We start from the raw sequence: 17,431 nt of genomic DNA, 5'->3' as shown, positions 1-17,431 counted from the left end.
CGACCCTCTGAAAGCTCTGATCAAGAATTGGAGGAACCATTGTTCACTATAGGCCACTTTTCTCCTAAGAAGGAAGAGGAGAGTGTTGAAGACTTAAGGCTAATTCACAGGTCACAAAGAGCCACAAAAGGCAGACCTCCAAAGAGATTTGCTGATGAATTTGCTAAGACAGCAGTAGCAGCTGGTTATCAGGTAGATGACACTGAATAAGCATTTTCTGACAGTACACTGTACAGACGTGTGCTAGGCAAATTAAACTTCATTGCCAGATGTTCAAGACCTGACATTGCTGTTAGCTGTAATTTGCTAAGCAGACAAGTCAACAATCCTACTGTTAAGGATTGGAAAGCTCTGAAACGCATAGCACACTATTTGAAAGGCACTATGCATTACAGACTAAGATTTAACAATCAGAAGTCCGGTGGTCTTGAGATATTTGCAGATGCAAGCTTTGGTGGTGACACTACAGACAGGAAAAGTACGTCTGGAGTTTGCTACATGTACAATCAGGGTCTTTTTGATTGGTCATGCAAGAAGCAAACAACAGTTAGCTTAAGTACTTGTGAAGCTGAACTGAATGCACTGTCTTATTCACTTAAAGATTGTGAATGGTTGTTACAATTGTGCAAAGACATGAAAATTCCTGTCAAATGTCCAATTTGCTAAATTCGGAAGCTTGTAAGCAAAGCACGAAGCATTTGCAATTGAAACTGCAACATGCTAAGGAACGTGTTCAGAAGGGACTCGTAACGGTGTCCTAAAATGCCAGGTAATGAAATTCCTGCTGATGTATTGTCCAAGGTTGTATCAAGGGATCAACACTGTACCTATGTGCAGAAGTTGGGTTTGTACTGATATTGTACGAACACGCTGCCCAGTGATGTTCACAGAAAGGGGGAGGATGTTGGTTTCTATTTCCCTCACTGAGCACCAACTGCAGTCACAAGACATTGTTTTGCATTCCACAGTCCAAGTTACTGTTGGATTCCCACGGGAAATGGGAGACTGGATGTGACGTACGCTGGTTTCATGTTTTTCACTGTTCTCTCGGTGTTCTTTGTTTCCGAGAGGTGTAGCTTCTTTGCTCTTACAAAGGCAAGATGCATGTTTGTATTCTCTCAGCATAGAGTGTAAATAAAAATTAAGAATGTGGCACATACTGCTTATCCTTCTGCTGTGTGGACTGCTCTGCGTGGGCTCAAGATAAGACGAGCCTGTATCAGCATCAGATGGGCAGAAGCTGGTCAAAATCTCACATTATTACTATTACTATTACTATTACTATTATTACTATTGCTATTACTATTACTATTACTATTACTATTACTATTACTATTATTCTGCCCTTCAGTCATCGTACCCAGGGTAGTTTGCAAAGGCATGAATTAATTAAATTGGGAAAGGTGAACAGAGACCCAAACAACAGTAGTTAAAATAGCCTCACTGGGGTGGTAAATGTATGCTGAAAAGCCCAGGGAGTCTCTCGTCATACTCTCTACGCAATTGCACTGTGATAATATCAGATATAGGGACGCAGGTGGAGCTGTGGGTTAAACCACAGAGCCTAGGGCTAGCCGATCAGAATGTTGGCGGTTCGAATCCCCACGACGGGGTGAGCTCCCGTTGCTTGGTCCCTGCTCCTGCCAGCCTAGCACTTCGAAAGCACAAAGTGCAAGTAGATAAATTGGTACCGCTACAATGGAAAGGTAAACAGTGTTTCCGTGCACTGCTCTGGTTCGCCAGAAGCGGCTTAGTCATTCTGACCACATGACTGGAAGCTGGAAGCCGTTCCCTCAGCCAATAAAGTGAGATGAGCGCCACAATCCCAGAGTCATCTGCGACTGGACCTAATGGTCAGGGGTCCCTTTACCTTTACCTAATATCAGATAAATGAGTAGCACCCTAATAAGAGATATATTAGATAGTTTCTTCTACTGTCCTGATTCCCAGGAACACCAACTAAAGGCTGAAGGAACTAACATTACAAGGGCTACAACATATGGTTTCTTACCGAAAACTTCTTAAGCAATCCCTACAAAGGAAAGGAAATGTGTTAATCCTTCTGTACATGGAAGACAGGAAATGACATTTAGCTCTTCTTTGACAACACATTGTAGAATTTGAATCACTTATGAGCCTTTTTTAGATGTTTTGTTTAAAATTCAGCTTTGATGGGATACTTTAGGCTTCCTCACAGCCTACTTGTGTGTGCAGAGGAAATATGGTGATGGGGCCACATGCTTAACCCTGCTCTCAGAATTGCCCTGGAATTAAAAGGGAGAGTTTCTTACCGCAGCACCACCTTCCTCGTCATCACCATCTGCGGAAAGCATAGACAACATGTCCTACAAGGGGAACAGGAGAATTATCTCTGTTAATGCACATATTCATAGGTCCACCCCCATTTGCTTTGATTTCTCATTGCATGAAGAAACCAGCATTCTCCAGCCAGCAAAGTTTTATCGTGCCCCTAGCTGCGCTCAGTAGTGTGTGCCATGGCGGGCAGCGGCACTCACCTGACCTCTTGTCAGCTGAGTTGCTGCTACTTAGCAGGAGTAATGGGGGGGTGAGGTGATAGAGGGGCAGGTGCAGTGCCAACCTGCCAGCAGGATCATGGGATCAGATCCTCCAGTACATTTGCACCATGCTGACCTCCTCACCAGCTCATCCCTCCCCATTTCTTCCCAGAAGGAGGTGGGGATTCAGCTGTTGGGAGATCGGGTAAGCAGTCCTCCTGTGTGGCGATACATTCCATTGCTGTTTGAATTGCCAGATGGCAAAGTTTCTAGTCAAGGCAACATTTCTATTTACCATTGTTTTTGGAAGAGAAAAGTCAATGGGCAGACCCTTTGCAGTGCAGTGGTACATCAGGATAAGTACTTAATTCGTTCCGGAGGTCTGTTCTTAACCTGAAACTGTTCTTAACCTGAAGCACCACTTTCGCTAATGGGGCCTCCTGCTGCCGCCACGTGATTTCTGTTCTCATCCTGAAGCAAAGTTCTTAACCTGGGGTACTATTTCTGGGTTAGCAGAGTCTGTAACCTGAAGCGTATGTAACCCAAGGTACCACTGTACTTGAATTGCATTTGGAGTATTGGAAATTCTTGGAGGTTCATAAGAAAAGCACACCACTAACCTAGCATACATCCCAGAATCATGTATACGTTCAATGAGTCATGAGGTCCTACTTAAAGAACAAAATGAGTTCCCAATAAATTGTTGGTTGGGGTGAGTGTTTTTCATAAAGACCGGGCAATCTCCAATATTTCCTATGGGAACATGTCTAATCAGTGATCTCCCCTCCCTCTCTTGCCATGGTTTCTTCTTAAAATGGCTGCAGCCAGCCAGCAAAAGAGAGACAAGGGGGGGGGGATTATTTGTCTGATCTCTCTCCCTCTTCCCTTTCTAAATGGTTTCTGCCTGCAAACAGCTGCTACCAACTAGCAGAGCAAAACAAGTGGGCAAATTGTGGCTGTTCAGATATAGGAATCAGCTGCACTAGTAAGTGAGGTTTGGGCATAATGCTTTCTGTTCAGATATGTAATATTTTTGCAGAAAAATCAAGCTGATAGCAGGACCTGTGTGCATAGGAGACCCTTAATTGAACCCAGAAGGAGCATGGTTTGGGGAGGGATCGGCTAAACACATGGTTTCATGGTGGTTTCCCTCAACAAGCAAGTCATGTGCAGAATAAGGATGATGGGGATGATGCTTCAGATTGACTTCTGACTTCATGGCAAGACTTCATGGCCCTGAAATGAAAAAGGATTGTGCCTTACCCCTCCACCACCTACCTCGCCATCACCTCCACCACCAGCTAGCAAAGGGACCATTGCCTACAAGGAAGTAAAAAGAAAGAGCTTTACAGAAAGGCAAGTTTCTCTAAGAATAGATGAAGAGTCAGTTGGATCATACCCCAGGCCTTTCAGGTCTATCATCCTGTTTTCACATCAACCAAGTGGGTGCCTATTAGAACCTCGCATGTCAAACAAGAGGACAATAGAAGCCTCCTGCTCTAGTTCCTCAGCAACTATCATCTACAGGCATAAGGCCTCTGGTACTTGAGGTAATGTAACAGCCATCATGATGAACATTTATGGATAGCCTTAACCTCCATGTATTTGTCTTCTCCCCATTTATAATGATCCAAATTGATGGTCAACATTACATCCGGTGATTGCAAATTCCATAGTTTAACTCCCCATTACCCTCTCAGATCTGCTTAACTTCAGTTAGTTGGAGTTTTCATGTGTCTCCAGACCATACCCAGGCCATTTATGTTGTGGGAGATAAAACCTTCACCTAAACAGTCTGGGAAGGTCTTCCTCCTTTCTAAAGTTTATGTATTTCCTAGGACGCTGAGAACTTGGAATGTATCCTGTTATTAGGTCTAGCACATGGAGAAGATAGATGGAGCAACATCTCTGTCACTTTCACTGTCTCCAATGAGAAAACACACACTGCTGTCCCACCGTGGAAATAGCTTGAATCTGTATGGGCACCTGCAAGGGGGGAGCTGATATATATTTAGCTATCCGTGTATAAATGCCCTTTTGGAGACATCCTCAATGAAGATGGAAATGTTGAGTGCGCAGCAAGAATGTGTCATCTGGGGTGTGGCCAGCTGAGCAGTCATTCTTCATGCAATAGCCTTGCATGTGAATATAGCACAAAAGTCTAACACATACTGTAAGAGGTGCTTATATTAGATTCTTACCAACCCAGTGACATTACTGACTTCATTCCCAAGGCCTACAAAAGCTTCACAAATACAGGAAGATTATAATGGATAGTTTCTTACCAAATATTATATTAGGAAAAATGCATTGTATAGTGGAAAATGCTTGCAAATACTTGGATATTAATGAGTACTGCCTGCAAAGAGAAACTCCTAAGGTATATGTAGATATGCTATATTTGGTATGGTTGGAAGTGGGATGGGAGGAGGGGAGGGGGGTTAAATATGCTCTGTGTTCCTGTTTTTGAAAATTCAAAACAAAACCCAAAACACCTGCATGCAAAAATATGGTTTTCAGGAGAAAATTGCACTAAAATACTGAGGAATTTTCTTTTTTCTTTTTAAATAAGCAGATGGCTGCAGAAATGTGGAGAATCAGATTAAAGATTGGAATAATTGGAAATGGGGGAACCAAAATTGACAGATCCTTCTATCTCTATGGACATGGAAAGGATGGTCAGTTTCTTACCAAAAAAGACTGTTAAGATTCCCAAATATGAAAAGTAAAAGGCACCACCCATCTTACATGTGGTAGACATGAGAGGACCTTTTGTCCACATTTGACATAATTGCAGGATTCAGGGCAAATATCAGAATGTTAAACCCCTTTCACATTTGGCTAATGAACTTCATGTCTAATGGGAGATTTTAGCCAGGGATGAAGAGCCCGTTGCCTTGCAAATTTTGTTGGACTCCTGTCATCCCTAACCATTGGCCATGCTGGCTGAGGCTGAGAATGCCACTTCCCTCTTAGACACCTCCCTCACCACAGATGGCCACTGCATCTACAGGAGGGGCTTTGGTGAAAAGCTTCATGTATGGATAGAGAGGTGATGCATTGAGATACCTGGTCCTATGAGTGTCCTGTAGCTATGTGTTTGAACAACTTGCTCACAAATTGATGCAGAAATGGAGCAGAACAGACTGTTGGGTAAACAAGTGCAAAACTGACAATGACTAAAATTAGACTGATTTGCCCATTTCCGATTGTGATTTGCCCATATGGGTCTTCCTATGGAGGGCATCCCAGAGTTTTTGCTCCACCATTGAAAATGCTCTCTCTTCACACCCACACATTGAACTGTACTTGCTTGTAGGACCTTGGATGCTCAAAAGTGTCCTGGAAGAGGGAGATGCATGGAAGTCAGGTGCTTGAAGGCTTTGCAGGAAGCAAACCACTTTTAGTGCTTGTAGGAAGTTGGCTTGCGTTGGAGCCACTCTCTTGGGGTGATGCTATTTGCCTCCCAATAAGAACACCTGCCATGTTTTAGGATGAAATTCTGACTTCCCAAAATAATAGCTCAGAGGAAAATGAAAGAAGGTAATAGAAATGCACTTACCGCTAGTTTACTAGCACCACCATTTCCAAGCATGTTCTGCAAAGGAAAGGAAAGGTTTTTGATCTTCTCTTGGCTGATACACACTTGGCATCCCCACTACTCAATTTTAGACATACTGTGCAACAGTTGCTGTCTTCCCCAGGGTAGGAAATCAATATCTCTTGCCATGATGTGGAGCAGTCCAGCCAATCTGGGCTTCCTTTAGTTTCTTTCTTTCTGGTATTTCTTGTAGAGTCACAGAGTCATAGAATTTTTCATTTTCTACAATTGGTATATGAAGCTCTTAATGTGGAACGAGTTTACTTAAGGCCCCTGGCTGATGGGTTCTAAAGTGTGAAACTAGTAGCACTTTTACAAATGCCACATAATACTTGTTCCACATTTATAAGGAGTCAACAATTTAGAGTGGCAGCATTTTCAGTTAGGAACTCCTAGCTTGTTGACATTGGTCAGGCATCCTTGCTATGTTGTTGTAGATGCCTGCTGAAAATTGTTTTAATTCTTGAGAAGGGAACCAGGCAAGGGTGCCCACTTTCCCCTCTGCTGTTTATTTCGGTCCTTGAGGTCTAGTTAAGTATGATAAGAAAAGAAGAACAAATTAAAGGTATAGTAGTAGGATCCAAACAATATAAATTAAATGCCTTTGCTGATGATCTAGTATTGACACTTCAAGAACCAGACTCCAGTGCAATAAAAGCACTGGAGACACTACAGGAGTTTGGGCAGGTAGCAGGATTTAAGTTAAATAAGAGCAAAACCAAAGTTTTAGAGAAAAATCTGGACAATGAGGAAAGGAAGTTATTACAAGAAAAGATGGGCCTAGTCTTGGTGAAAAACGTTAAATATCTGGGGGTCAATTTGTCGGTGATAAACTTGAATCTATATAAAGATAACTATGAGAAATTATGGAATGGAATTAAGAGAGATTTGGAGACTTGGTCTAATTTGAAATTGTCATTAATGGGCAGGATATCTGTAGTTAAGATGAATGTATTGCCAAAGATGTTGTTTCTGTTTCAAGCCCTACCAGTTATTGATAATGTGAAGTGTTTTAAAGAATGGCAAAAAGCACTATCTAGATTTATATGGCAGGGGAAAAAACCCAGAATCAAATATAAATTACTAACAGACTCGAACGAAAGAGGGGGATTTTCCCTGCCAGATTTGAAGATCTATTTTGAAGCAGCAACGCTTTGCTGGATTAAGGAATGGATGCAACTAGAGGTTACTGATGTTATAGATTTGGAGGGATTTGACAATGTGTTTGAATGGCATGCTTATCTATGGTATGAGAAGGTAAAGGCCCATAATGGCTTTAAAAATCTTGTGATTAGAAAATCTCTATATAATGTTTGGATTAAATACAAAGATCTTCTAGAAAGGAAAACACCCAGATGGCTCTCGCCAATGGAGGCAAAGGCCCAGAAAAAGTCAAATATGGAATCCAAGTGGTTAAGATATTTAGATTTGTTACTGGAAGATAATGAAGGACTTAAATTAAAGCCATTTGACCACATCAGAGATAAAACAAATTGGTTACATTATCACCAGATTAATGAATTGTACAAAGAAAAATGGTTTTGCTTTGGAAAAAAACAAATTGGAAACGGGGTTGTTAGATTCTAAAGTTAAAAATTTGTCTAAAATGTATAATTTATTATTGGAGTGGCATACAAAGAATGAACAAGTTAAATCCATGATGATAGATTGGGCAAGAGATGTGGGACATAACATAATGTTTGAAGATTGGGAAAGGTTGTGGAGGAAAGGGGTCAAGTTCACTGCATTTACAATGTTAAAGGAAAATATAATGAAACTGATGTATAGATGGTACTTGACCCCTGGAAAGTTAGCAAAGATTTATCACAATAGTGATAATCTATGCTTGAAATGTAAAGAAAAGGAGGGTACCTTTTACCATATGTGGTAGACCTGTCCCAAGGTGAAAGACTTCTGGGAGAAGATTTATAATGAGTTGGGGAAAAATCTTGAAATATACATTTGTTAAGAAACCAGAGGCCTTTCTTCTTGGAATAATAGGTTTGGAATTGCCCCAAAAAGATGTTAGACTGCAGCTCGAATTTTATTAGCCAAAAATTGGAAAACACAAGAAATACCAACAGTGGAGGAATGGCAGATGAAGATGATGGACTTTCTGGAGCTAGCCGACCTGACCGGAAGAATCCGTGACCAGAAGGAGGAGGAATATCAGGAAGTATGGAAGAAATTCAAAGACTAATTATCCAAATATGCTAAGTTAAATTAAATAGAAACACTTGCAAAGTAACAGATAGGCTAAGGATTTAAATATGTGAAATTATAAAACATTATGTTTAAAGTTAAGATGAAAAGAGATAAAGAAGTTAAGGAGTAAGTAAATATTATGAGAAACTGTTTTGGAAAACCATTACAATGATATATAATGAAATTCAGTCAAGGGAATTTGAGGAAGTCATTTAACTATGATATTAATATTAGACTAAGTTCACTTATGATCTGTGTTTGTTTGTTTGTTTAAAAATGTGGGAAATTAATTGAACAAAATTGAAAAAAAAAGAAAATTGTTTTAATTCAGCAAGTCTGCCCAGACATATAAGCTAGTTGCCTACATTCATCTCTCAAGGGGTTTACTGATTTTACATGCATTTTACTATACATTTTATGTATATATGTTCTTAAACAATTTGGGGGATTTTTATCTGGTTTTTATCTGCAGTTTTATTATGCGGACAACTTAGAGCGCTCTGGGATGAAATGGAGAGGGTTAGAGAGAGAGAGAGAGGCTGCTATTGGCCTGCTTGGTAGCCAGCAGTTTTGTTTGTTTCACAAAGAACAGTTTCATCCCATTGCTTTTATTGTTCCTTTTTCTTTTCTTATTTTTTTAAAAAAAACAACTCTTTCTTTCTTTCTTTCTTTCTTTCTTTCTTTCTTTCTTTCTTTCTTTCCTTCCTTCCTTCCTTCCTTCCTTCCTTCCTTCCTTCCTTCCTTCCTTCAATTGCCTTCACACCATACCATGGACACCAGGTAAATATCTCTGGGCAGACAGGCTTAGCTACAACAAGGGAGCAACCTCATGTGACTTCGGTTGATGCATTTTTTAAAAAAATTATCCCAGCTGCCTCCCACCAACCAATTGGAGAAGGTGATGGAGAAATTCTTACCATTAAGCCGCCAGCGCCGCCACCTCCAAACATGGACATTAGACCCTACAAAGGAGGGGGAAAGCATTGACTGATCCACACATGACATGCACCCCAACCTCCCACACTCCACTATTCTACTACTCCAACTTAGACATGCCATATATGCATTGCTCCATTCTCTTGAACTCAGCCATACTGACATTTAATGAGCTTAGGAAGCTTCCTGGATCTCCACAAATTCTCCATTTTCCATATGACATTCTCCTCTAAATCACTGCTTTCCCACACCCCTTCCTCAATACAGATTTTTTTTTTTTCAGACCAAGGGTACTCCTAAATGGAAAGAATATGGGAAAATCTGGACTGAGGGAGAGGGAAATGTGGGAAGGCAGTGTTTTAGAGGAGAATGTGAGGCAGGTTAGGCTGAGAGACTGTTACTGGCACATTGTCATCCAGTGTGCTTCATGAGAGAATGGGGATTTGAACTCTAAACTCCCAGTTCATCATTTAAGCCACATCACCACTTTGGTACTGCGGTCTTCTAAGGGCTGCATGTTGCCTATGGTCCTGGAGGTTCCACACATGTGCTCAGCATACTGACCAGGAGGGAGCATGAGTATGGTTGGGGAGGGGGTGGCTAAACACATGGTTTCATGGTGGTTTCCCTCAACAAGCAAGTCATGTGCAGAATAAGGATGATGGTGATGGTGCTTCAGATTGACTTCTGACTTCATGGCAAGATCTGCCCTGAAATGAAAAAGGATTGTGTCTTACCCCTCCACCACCTACCTCGCCATCACCTCCACCACCAGCTAGCAAAGGGGCCATTGCCTACAAGGAAGTAAAAAGAAAGAGCTTTACAGAAAGGCAAGTTTCTCTAAGAATAGATGAAGAGTCAGTTGGATCATACCCTAGGCCTTTCAGGTCTATTATCCTGTTTTTGCATCAACCATGACTAAAATTAGACTGATTTGCCCATTTCTGATTGTGATTTGCCCATATGGGTCTTCCTATGGAGGGCATCCCAGAGTTTTTGCTCCACCATTGAAAATTCTCTCTCTTCACACCCACCCATTGAACTGTACTTGGTTGTAGGACAATGGATGCTCGCAAGTGTCCTGGAGGAGGGAGATGCATGGAAGTCAGGTGCTTGAAGGCTTTGCAGGAAGCAAACCACTTTTAGTGCTTGTAAGAATTTGGCTTGTGTCAGGGTGACTCTCTTGGGGTGATGCTATTTGCCTCCCAATATCCACCATGTTTTAGGATGAAATTCTGACTTCCCAATATAATTGCTCAGAGGAAATTGAAAGAATGTAATATAAATGCACTTACCGCTAGTTTACTAGCGCCACCACCTCCAAGCATCTTCTGCAAAGGAAAGGAAAGGTTTTTGATCTTCTCTTGGCTGATACACACTTGGCATCCCCACTACTCAATTTTAGACATACTGTGCAACAGTTGCTGTCTTCTCCAGGGTAGGAAATTGATATCTCTTTGCCATGATATGGACCAGAATCTTTTTCTTTTCTTATTTTTTTAAAAAACAACTGTCCTACGCTTGCTTTATTTATTTATTTATTTATTTATTTGTTTATTTAAAATTGCCTTCACACCATACCTTGGACACCAGGTAACTATCTCTGGGCAGACCAGCTTAGCTTCAACAAGGGAGCAACCTCATGTGACTTTGGTTGATGCAATTAAAAAAAAAAATATATCCCAGTTGCCTCCCACCAACCAAAGGAAAGCACAGAAGAAAACGGGAGAAGGTGATGGAGAAATTCTTACCATTAAGCCGCCACCGCCACCACCTCCAAACATGGACATTAGATCCTACAAAGGAGGGGGAAAGCATTAACTGATCCACACATGACATGCACCCCAACCTCCCACACTCCACTATTCTACTACTCCAACTTAGACATGCCATATATACATTGCTCCATTCTCTTGAACTCAGCCATACTGACATTTAATGAGCATAGGAAGCTTCCTGTATCTCCATGGATTCTCCATTGTCCATATGACATTCTCCTCTAAATCACTGCCTTCCCACACATACCCCTTACTCAATATAGATTTTTTTTCAGACCAAGGGTACTCCAAAAGGGAGTGAATATGGGAAAATCTGGACTGAGGGAGGGCAAAATGTGGGAAGGCAGTGTTTTAGAGGAGAATGTGAGATAGGTTAGGCTGAGAGACTGTTACTCGCACATTGTCATCCTGTGTGCTTCATGAGAGAATGGGGATTTGAACTCTAATCTCCCAGGCCCTAGTTCATCACCACACTGACTGTTAAACTGATGGACAGGAGAGGGAAAGGGGAGGGGAGAAGGAGAGATCACCCTGTAATATCTATTTCATAGAATCATAGAATTGTAGAGTTGGAATCTACCCTGAGGGCCATCTATTCCAACCCCTTGCAAAGCAGGCATTCTGCTCACAGCCATTCCTGATTATTAACTGAATGGCCAGATAGTGGTTCATATTGTTTCCTTTTGTTTTGTGTGATTGTCAGACTCTTTTTGATGGGGCAAGTGAGATCCCCCCCCCAAAAAAAAGATTGTTGAGTGGACCACAGCTTAGTCATACTGCATATGATTTGCATGCAGAAGGTGCCCAGATTTGATCCTGGTCATCCCCACTGAAAGGCCCCTGAGAGCTGCTTCTGGTCAGAGTGGCTACCACAGTTTAAGATGAGGACAGCTTCCTAGGTTGCAAAAAAAATTCCCCACATGAAAATTGTTGCTTGTTGTAGTGATTGTAATGTGCTGGCCTCGTTGGTGCATGGATTCTTGTTGTATTTTATGGATATGCTGCTAGCCATCTGAATGTAGCTCACAGACCATGGCTTGAGAACCCCTAGGATGGAGTATCAGAGGTCAGATCTCAAATATCTTCTCAGGCATGAAACTTCCTGGATGATGCTGAGGCATCCAGTCTCTCTCTGCCCACCGACCATCTTTCTTGTAGGGTTGTTGTGAGAATAGAATGGGGGGTGGTTAGAAAATCCTATATTGGATGACCAAGAGCCTTACTTGAAGGGTGGGATAGGTGTGTGAGATATGTTTCTGTGTGGAGTGGAAACTGATGTGAGGTAACTGTGGCTGCCCACTCATTCAAGTTATGAACCTTAAACATTTTAAAGGGGAGACACTGTAACTGAAATCCAGCTTTGCTTAACTTACCGGCATCCCCCCTTCATCTTCATCTTCATCCCCATCTCCATCACCCTGCAAAACAAAACAAAACAAAACAAAACAAAACAGGCATTATTTTCATTTCTACGATATCTGGCCAGTTACAGAGATGCACTCAGGTGCAGAATGTCAGTGTCACCGTGCTAAGCATTCTGGGAAACAGGTGCCCTGTTGACCCCCGGAGTTTGTAGGACCCCTGGACAAGATAACCTCTGTGATTTCGCCTTCACAACCCTCAGGGAGCCCATCTTGTCACTGACATTACCACCAGCTCCTCCACCGACTTCACCATTGCTACCACCTACTGGCTTAACAGGCAAATAGCCAATGAGCAGGCAGGCAGTGGCACCTGTGGCCCCTCCCTTTCACCACTACCACTGTCTGGACCGAAGTGAGAGGCACGTGATCAAGCAAATCGCAGCCATGAAAAGGAGAGAGTGGGACAGGTGTGTCTATTTCTTGTCGGGACGGATGGGTGAATATGTCAATTTCCCTTCTTCTCAGGTTTCTTATTTCTCTACTTTTAAAATGGATTTCCCTACATGTTCACATCAGTTCATGCTTACAATTATTAATATTTTAAAAGTTAAACAACCCTCTGACTTTTAGAAGACATCTGAAGGCAGCCCTGTTTAGTGTCGTTTTTAATGTTTGATGTTTCATCATTTTTATATTCTGTTGGGGGCCACCCAGAGTAGCTGGGGAAACCCAGCCAGATGGGTGGGGTACAAATACTTTATTTATTTATTTATTTATTTATTTATTTATTTATTTATTATTAAAGGGCCTCCTGATAGTACACATTTCTGTTTAGAGACACATTTGTGTGCATTGTTGCCTAGCATATACATTTTTTTTTTTTTACAAATAATTTCACCCTAACACAATGCTATTTGTATGTTATTTATCACCAATATATGCATTATTATATACACTTTCCCCTGTAGCAGATGCATTTTTGTTCATGTTACCTGGCTGGAGAACTCCATTGCAAAATTCAGAGAGGAGCGAGTTTTCAAGGATGGCTGTGTTTCAGTTCAAACATTGTTTTAGAAAGTGTGAATTAGGAAGCTTTGCCTTTAAATGCAAAGAATCAAATTTCTCCATCCCTGTTTCTCCGTGAGCCCTGCTTATGACTGATGCCTGACCATATCAATCTTTGATACTGGTCCCGATTCCATGTATCTGATTCATAATGCAGTCCATTGTCCTCTGGGATACTTGCTGCGACAATGTTCCCAAAACCTCTGCATCCCACTTAGCAACATGCACTTCCCTGTTAAGGCTTACTCATGGATAGAAAAGGCATGCACATTTTGCATATTAATTACAAACATATGAATACCAATCAAAACAAAGGTCACATCACCTGGAAGGGACACATTCATGTATTTCTGACAACTTGAAAAATGTACCCTTTTCCTTACAACTCAAGCTTCGAGGCCAAAGCTTTGAACCTATGCTCTTTTAAATTGAACAAGGCCGATAGGTGGCAGAATCAACTGTCTTGTGCTAGTGCCAGGTCCAAGTTTGTAAATGTGAGGAGTTTAGCAAACACTCCTCCCCAAATGGTGGCTAGACCCAGCTGCCTAGCACTTCTCAGGGCACTGCTGTGGCCCACAACCATCACATCACTGAGGGCAACTTGAAATTTGGAACTGGCCTAGTTCTCAACCGATCTCTCAGGTTGAGTTTGCATGTTGTTGGGCCCACCCAAATCTGGTTTGAACCCTTATCCATCAACTGACTCAAAAACATAAAGGCCATTCAGAGCTTCAGCACTGCAAGTAACATCACAATAAATCCAGGACTTTAAGTACTCGAATGCAACATCTGCACCACACATCTAAAGCACTAATATAGCACTTCAAACAGCCACAGCTTCCCCCAAAGTGCCGTCTGTTAAGGCTGCTGACAGGCCTGGCCCAACTGCAAAGTAGGCTGAAGGAATTGCCTCACAGTTCTACAACTCTCAGGGTAGTTTAACAATCAATCTCTCTTCCCAAGGAATTCAGGGTATTGTAGTTGTGAGAGGGGAATAGCCGTCTCATAGCCATTTTCAGCACCCATAACAAACTACACTTCCCTGGAGGAGCAGACTTTAGTCTTTCAGATTTCAGCGGTGCCCCATGTGAGGCCAAAATTTAGTGCCCGATGCCTCTCACGTCCTGCTCAATTCACAACATCATAGTTGTGATGCCCTGTGGCACACTCTAGGCTTGGAGTCCAGTATGGTGGAACTGGTTGCCCTGCCTAAATCCACCTCTGCTTCCCAGAATCCTTTGGGAAAACCCATGGCTATTTACCGTGGTATAATACCACTTCAAATCTGTGGTGCAATTGAAAAGCGATCCCAACCCATTGGATGCATTCTCTCTCTTACCCAAGCCTGTGTTGAGACTGCAAAAAGCAAAGCAGTCCATACAAGGAACTGCATCATCATCTTCACCTCTCCAAGATTCTTCCACACCTTGATGTTCCTGCAGGAACAGTATTCAGTTCTGCAGCTACATTTAATACATGTGCCAGCAGGCCTGAGTGCCCAAACCCAATGCCCCTATTGTTATAGAATTTCTGCTCCCTTCCTGTCAAGGAAATGTGGCGGGATGGGCGTGTGTGGCATTGTGCCACGTAAAATGATTTCATTTGCCACACTTGAAGAGAAGGAACAGTGTTGTGTTGCTGTATGGGGAGGTCAAACTTCTAAAAAACCAAACTGGGGAGGTTCGTATGGGGAGGTCAAACTTCTAAAAAACCAAACTAGTTACACTAACATAATGATGATCGAAGCAGAGCCATTTCGTTATAAGCATCCAGAAAACATTTTAATCATTAGGGATGCATGACCAATTTCAGTTTCTCGTTTTTCCCCAGTCTTGGCCACTTCCGCATCACACCACCTTTAACACAGTATCATACCACTTTGAACAGTCAGAACTTCCCTCCTGAAAGAATCCCAGGAGCTTATTTGGATATGGGTGCTGATAGTTGTTAGGAGGCCTCTATTCCCACCTCAGAGCTACACTTCTCAGAATGGTTTAGCCATCAATCCCTCTTCACAGGGAACTCTGGGAATTGTAGCTCTTTGAGGGGAACATAGGGGGGGACCCCTAACAGCTCTCAGCACCCTTAACAAACTACAGCTCCCAGAATTCCTTGATGGAAGCCATGGCTATTAAAAGTCATATCATAGTGCAGGGGTCAGCAAACTTTTTCAGCAGGGGGCCGGTCCACTGTCCCTCAGACCTTGTGGGGGCCGGACTATATTTTGAAGAAGAAAAATTAGGCAAGAGCACCACAATCCCCAGTGGCTGCTTACCTGTGTCTTGCGAGTGGCAGGGGCTGGCGGTGGGGGGGGGGGAAACGATGACTGGCCCACGAAAGGGCTCCAGAGAGGGTCTGCTTAAAATGGTGGCCGCTCAAGCGCTGCTGCTGCTGCTGCTGCTGCTGGCAAGGTGGGGAGAAGCTAGGAAGAGGGAGGGAGTAGGCGCCGCCGCCGTGTGAGGGAGAGGGAAGGAGAGGGAAAGAACATGTACGCTGGCGATGCATGCGGCGATTCCCAGACCGTCCACAGGCCAGATCCAGAAGGCAATTGGGCCTGATCCGACCCACGGACCTTAGCTTACCTACCCATGTCATAGTGCTTAAAATGTATGGTGTGAATGTGGCCTCAAATTCAGCAGCAATTTTTAAATTAAGAAGAAGACAAACATCCCCATGAAAGTTCAGCAGCATTTTAGTGTACTGTATATTATTTTATATGCACTAGGGCTGTGCATGCCCTCACAACCCGATCTGAGGCCTGATCTGGAACACTGAACTGGCCGTGACCCAGATCAGGCCCTGAATGAATCCTGCAGGTAAAGCTTCTGTGAAGCAACACCTTGCAACAAGAAGGACTAATCTCTCCTTTCATCAACCGATGAACAGTTTCCATGATCCAGCACAGCTCTTCAGAAGTACTAGCACTGACTCTTTTAAAAAAGGGGGATGGGGTAGGATTTGGTAATGTAAGTCCAGTACCTGCAGTCAGGTTTAGAAGTGGCATAATCCAATATATCATTATAGGACTCTATCAATTCATTCCCATCTCATTCTGTTGCTTGTGTGGCTGAGACCTGTTTTGAACTTTCTTTGGTGGTGCCACCTTGAGTTCCATCAGGGGAAAAGATGGGGTATATATAAATATATAATGATAATAATGATAATGGTGGTCATTCTGGGATTTGAGGGCTCAAGCTTCTGCTTCCACTTTGCCCTTGCCAAGAACCTAATGATTTTGGCTGATCCATCTGGCCCAGAGAAGGTGTGCCAAATCTCTTTATCTATGCACAACACTCTTTGAATCTGATGCCCTTTTCGCTGATAAGATTCATTTACCTTGGTCTCCCTTATCGGTGCTCAGGTCCCTTTTGCAAACAACAAAGAAACCATTCTGAGGTTGGTCCAAGAGTAGCAGAGTCCCTGTTGATTCAGAACAGCACTGTGGTTTCATTAGCTGGTTCAGTGGAGATATTGCAGCAAGCTCATTCAAAGGGGCATCTGATGATGACAAAGGATTGTGATAAGCCAAGGATCATGAACTTCAAATCATGATAAGACAAGGATATTGCTTTAATAAACCATAATACATATGTGATTCAAACACCAGGGGCTTTGTTATGGGTGGCTCAGGGGGTTACCAGGAGACCCCAGAACTCCTGCCTTTTCCCCCCTTTATTTTTATTTTTTAAACTTTGCTAATAGGGTAGTTGGCAAACTGCATCTTCATTTCCCACCATCTTCTTTTCCCAGGTGCATGTATTAACAGCACGGATGGGAAGATATCTCAATTTCGATCCTCTCAGTTTCTCATTTTCCCCTTATACTGTCACTTAGCAAACCTTACCGGCTCTGGGAGTGCATGAAGTTAATACATTGTTGGAGCACTGAATAAGAAAAATATGAGAATGTGGATTGTAACACTCCCAAGAAGGTGGTATGTACTCAACCCTAGTTAACAACAAGGCA

At 42.5% G+C, this 17,431-nt stretch overlaps 1 protein-coding gene across 1 annotated transcript in view; it reads right to left on the bottom strand.

Moving 5' to 3' along the window:
• The window catches only part of LOC309345975 (uncharacterized protein), a 38,400-nt gene extending 23,428 nt beyond the window's left edge, over positions 1-14,972 (bottom strand). Inside the window, exons 1-8 of the mRNA XM_081869513.1 lie at positions 14,805-14,972; positions 12,410-12,454; positions 11,010-11,054; positions 10,554-10,589; positions 10,011-10,052; positions 9,240-9,284; positions 6,079-6,114; positions 3,780-3,836 (exon numbers count right to left, since the gene is read on the bottom strand). Of these exons, the coding sequence (XP_081725639.1) occupies positions 3,780-3,836; positions 6,079-6,114; positions 9,240-9,284; positions 10,011-10,052; positions 10,554-10,589; positions 11,010-11,054; positions 12,410-12,454; positions 14,805-14,864 (366 nt within the window). The 5' untranslated portion in view covers positions 14,865-14,972. The remainder of the gene's footprint in view (positions 1-3,779; positions 3,837-6,078; positions 6,115-9,239; positions 9,285-10,010; positions 10,053-10,553; positions 10,590-11,009; positions 11,055-12,409; positions 12,455-14,804) is intronic.
• Between the last annotated feature and the right edge of the window lie 2,459 nt (positions 14,973-17,431).

This window comes from Podarcis erhardii (genome assembly GCF_964252035.2).
Source record: "Podarcis erhardii genome assembly, chromosome: 7".
Taxonomy (NCBI): Eukaryota; Metazoa; Chordata; class Lepidosauria; order Squamata; family Lacertidae; genus Podarcis; species Podarcis erhardii.
Note: the sequence above shows the minus strand (reverse complement) of the source record. Positions and strands in the feature narration are given on the sequence as shown.